This window comes from Sitodiplosis mosellana, unplaced genomic scaffold (assembly GCF_009176505.1).
Source record: "Sitodiplosis mosellana isolate CC-2019 unplaced genomic scaffold, AAFC_SMos_1.0 Smas_scaffold_7033, whole genome shotgun sequence".
Classification (NCBI taxonomy): Eukaryota; Metazoa; Arthropoda; class Insecta; order Diptera; family Cecidomyiidae; genus Sitodiplosis; species Sitodiplosis mosellana.
Window position 1 is genome coordinate 1 of NW_022602151.1, and position 4,311 is coordinate 4,311.

At 34.1% G+C, this 4,311-nt stretch overlaps 1 protein-coding gene across 1 annotated transcript; it reads left to right on the top strand.

The window, feature by feature from the left end:
- Nucleotides 1–1,832: 1,832 nt before the first annotated feature.
- LOC129580094 (dorsal-ventral patterning tolloid-like protein 1) lies at nt 1,833–2,928 on the top strand (the record flags this gene model as incomplete). The annotated part of the gene is made up of 1 exon (XM_055470286.1): nt 1,833–2,928. A coding segment is annotated over exon 1 (1,096 nt), but the record flags the coding sequence as incomplete, so codon positions are not given.
- Nucleotides 2,929–4,311: the final 1,383 nt, after the last annotated feature.

The following is a 4,311-nucleotide window of genomic DNA, read 5'->3' on the forward strand; positions in this document are numbered from 1 at the left end:
TAAATGTTTCAACAATAAACTTAGCATAATATTGATATATTTTTTTTCATATTCCTTTTTATTTTATTTGGAACGAAAATTAGCAAAAAAAAACGTTAATAACGAAAATAAGAAAAATAATAAAAAAAAATTGGCGTTTTACATTGTCTGATTTTAGCGTGTAAAACCAAATGTAAATGGGAATATACTTGTTCCAGTCTGACACTCTTTGTAGCAATCGAAAATTGATTCGTTCGTGACGTGACCGGTTAAAAGTTCGTCAAGTGCCTCTTCGGTATTATCATCAGTAGTTGAATGTGTGCGACATAAAGATTTGCATATATCTACTTTTTTCTCGCTCGTTTTGAAACTATTTCTTCTCGAGTGTCAGGGTGTGTTTCCTCAAAACAGGGATCTTTCGATTTTTTAACAGTACCCTATGAAAAAAAAAGAAGTCAAATAATCATTTTGTGAAGAGAATTGAATTTAATCTGAATTTCAAATGTAAATCCATTACTTACCCCGGTTTTCTTAAGCGTAATTTGTTTTTTATCACGATCACCCGGACAGAAATGATGATGAAATTTTTTTTGTTACCTTCACACTTAGTTAATTCATCGGATATGATTTCTGACACAAACCACAGACTGCAGACACTGATTACAAAAACTAATTTCATTTTCAAAGTATTTAGAATAAAATAATTGAATAATGACAATCAAAAGTCGAAAAAAAGATCGACAAATAGTGAAAATGTTAAATTGACGAATACGATACAAATCGTAGTGTGTTTGGCTAGAGACACCACCCAACTTCGTTTGGAGCTGATTGTTAGCGCCCGAATACATACACAAACACAGACAATGGCATTGTCGATAAATTATTTTCATAATAATATTATTTACATAATTTTGTTGACTATTTGTGAACTTTAACGGTAAAAAATTTTTCGCTTACATTGTGGTAATTCTTGTCGTGGTTTGTATACCGTACACAGCAAAAAATAAAAGTCTACATCTTGGCGTTTTTCCAGCTAAAGACTCATTCAGCCGATATTTCTGCTAGTACCTTGAGCTACAGGCGAAATTCCGCTTATAATCTAGTCGGTATTTCGTCTGAAACTCCGTTTTCTAGGCAAAATATAGGAGTGGGCGCCTCTACCAGTCGAAATTCCGCCGAAATGTGGACATTTATTTTTGACTGTGTAGATTTATTAAATCTGAGTATGCAGATCTTATTTTTACCATTTAAATATTCTGGAAATATTTTCAAAATCGGCGAAAAAAAATAATTCTGGGAGGAATTGAGTTAAACGGATAATCATACCGTATTATGATTCGTAATTATGTACCTCCCAAAAATGCCTCAATCTTCTAACATTTCTACCCCATAAGCCATTTTTGATCCATTTAGAACTAGTGTGTGGTAAATGAAAACTGACAAAAATGGTTTCTTGTTCAAAATGATGCATTTTCGGTGGAAAAAATTATGAATTTTCTTCAATTTATTTTTCATATTTAAATTAGCAACACTTGTAAACTCATAGACTAATTAGAAGGATTTCTATGATCGCATGTACATATGCACAGATTACTGAGAATGAGGCGTTGAACATAAGTTTCAAAAAAAAAAAGATTTAAAAATTCAGGAACAAGTAATATTTCCAAGAGCTTAAAAAATCGTTCATGCAGGTAAACAAATATTATTGTATCCTAAGAATTTATGTAAAATGATTGCATTTCATTTTCGTCATTGCAACTATAAATAAAGGAATTTTTCATGGAGAATTGATTAGTTTAATCTCAGCATCCGAGCAAGATACACCAAAAAAAAAATTGTATTGATTTAATAAAATGACACAAGCATATAATATTTTTTGGGCAAAATGTGTTATAATTGTGTTGTTTGGAGCTGCGTTGGTGCAAGTTTGTAAATCGTTTGTTTTAATTAAAGGCGATATATTAATAAATGGAAGTGTTCAGAAGCCACAAACCGATAGTCAGCGTTCAAAGCGAAATGCTGTAACAGATAGAAAGAAGATCTGGGATTTTGGCATTGTCCCATACGAAATCGATCCGAAAGCTAACTTCGATGAAAATCAAATAAGCAACGTCAAAGCGGCAATGATACAGTGGGAAAATTCCACCTGCATTAAATTTGTTGAACGAAATGAAAATGAGCATGAGAATTTTATACGATTTACCGATTATGAGGATACATGTAGCTGTTGTTCGTTTGTTGGTAAAAAAGGTGGTGCTCAAGATGTAGTAATTGGTGGATGCGACAAGATTGGAATTGTTCATGAATTGGGACATGTGATTGGATTTCATCATGAACACCAACGACCCGATCGTGATGAGTTTGTTGAAATCAAATGGGAACGCATGGAAGATGAGAGCAGTGCCTACAACTATGCGAAATTGTCACCCGATGAGGCTGATACGCTTAATGAACCATACGATTTTGAATCAATTATGCATTATACTCAAACTGCATTTTCGATATTAGGCGATTTGAATTTTCTCATTCAAAATATGGGGTATGCTCGATTTCATGGTAGAAATTGGTCGTTAGCTGACATATCAGTCATTTCGGCGAAAAAAGATAAAGATGGCATTGTACCGAAAATTCCTGAGCGCAAAACAAAAAAAACATTGAGTGCAATTGACATTAAAAAAACGAACAAGTTGTACAAATGCCCCGATTGTGGCCGAACATATTTGGAAGAGGCTGCATTTGAAGAAACTGCATACACATCACCTGAATACCACAACAGATCAACAAATCGCACATATCGATGTGAATGGCGAATCATAGTCATGGATAGAGAACGTATTCAACTTAAAATTAATGATTTAGACATTTTCGAATCGAGTGATTGCAAAAGTGATTATTTAGAAGTTCGAGACGGTTATTTGCACAATGCGCCATTATTAGGTCGTTTCTGTGGTAGGTTTTCTACTAATACTCCAAAGAAGATTGTATCTACAGGAAATCGTATGGTCATCAATTATGTCTCAAGTCACATGGAACATCGTGGTTTTGCTGCAAGTTATAGACTGGATTACAATTACTTATTTTAATCACTCACACACACACATACACACACACATCAGTCCAACACTGTCCGCATCAAACCCAAAGTTGAAACCACACAAATTCTGCGAGATGAATTGTAAACATATGCAAAAGCAGTTGTAAATTCAAAATGCTCTGGACGAGAGAGAGTCTCTGGCTGAACGAACAAACGGCACGATTTGTACATAATTATCTCAAGTATTACCAAATTTTGAATTTAAACTCCATTCTCTCAATCGCTGCCAATCCAAGAATTTATTCGGATAAGCAATTCTACAATATTGAATAATTTTCGATTTTATGACTGGAATAGTTTTTTTTGAAGATAAAAATCGATGAAATTACACAGAATTTTTTGAATAATAATAATAAACATTCTCATTTGCATGGAAAATGGGTTAACATTTATACATACCTCAAAACCCAAGAATAACTGAATAAAATATCAGAGATTGCATATTTGCTGCTGAGTAGGCCTGAGCTGAGCTGAATTTGCTAACTCAGGCACCTGAAGCGGTATTTTAGCGCACTTGCGGTGCAAAATTGTTGTGGATCGCTGGTATCCACGCAAATATAGTTGATAAACAGCGTGAATTCCAGCGATTCACAACAATTTTGCACCGTAAGTGCGCTAAAATACCGCTTCAGGCGCCTGAGTTAGCAAACCCAGTTCAGCTCAGGCCTACCCAGCAGCAAATATGCAATCTCTGTAAAATATATTGATATGGAAATGTTGTGTTTCAATTTATGTTTAGATCATTTCGTATCTCGTCCAAAGATGTCCCTTCTGTTGCTTGGAAAAATAGCGCGATTGCGTATGCCGTGGAGAATGGCGAAACAACCAGGTTTCCAGGTTCCAATTGCGCGCATTGCTTTTATTGATCATTATTTTAAACAAATTTGTTCGTAAGCGAATGCAATAATTTGAATAAGTCATCCACTGAATCCAATGTTACGTGATAAATATCTAAAGCGAATTTAGAAATTCCTTGCGATAATTCATTTACTTCCACGTCCGATGCCACTTTAGAGCAAATTGCAAATTGAAATAGCAATGGAAACAATAAAATTGAAAGGGTTGATAAAAATAAAATTAAAGAAAAATGAGAAAGATTTTGTTCGAATATTTAAACAATCAATTTGGAACAGTCACTTTTTACAACCAGGAGAACACCACTGCAAATTAAAACTGCAATGGAAACATAATTTGCAAATTAAAACCAGTATGTACCTACAACAAAGCCGTAACTGCGT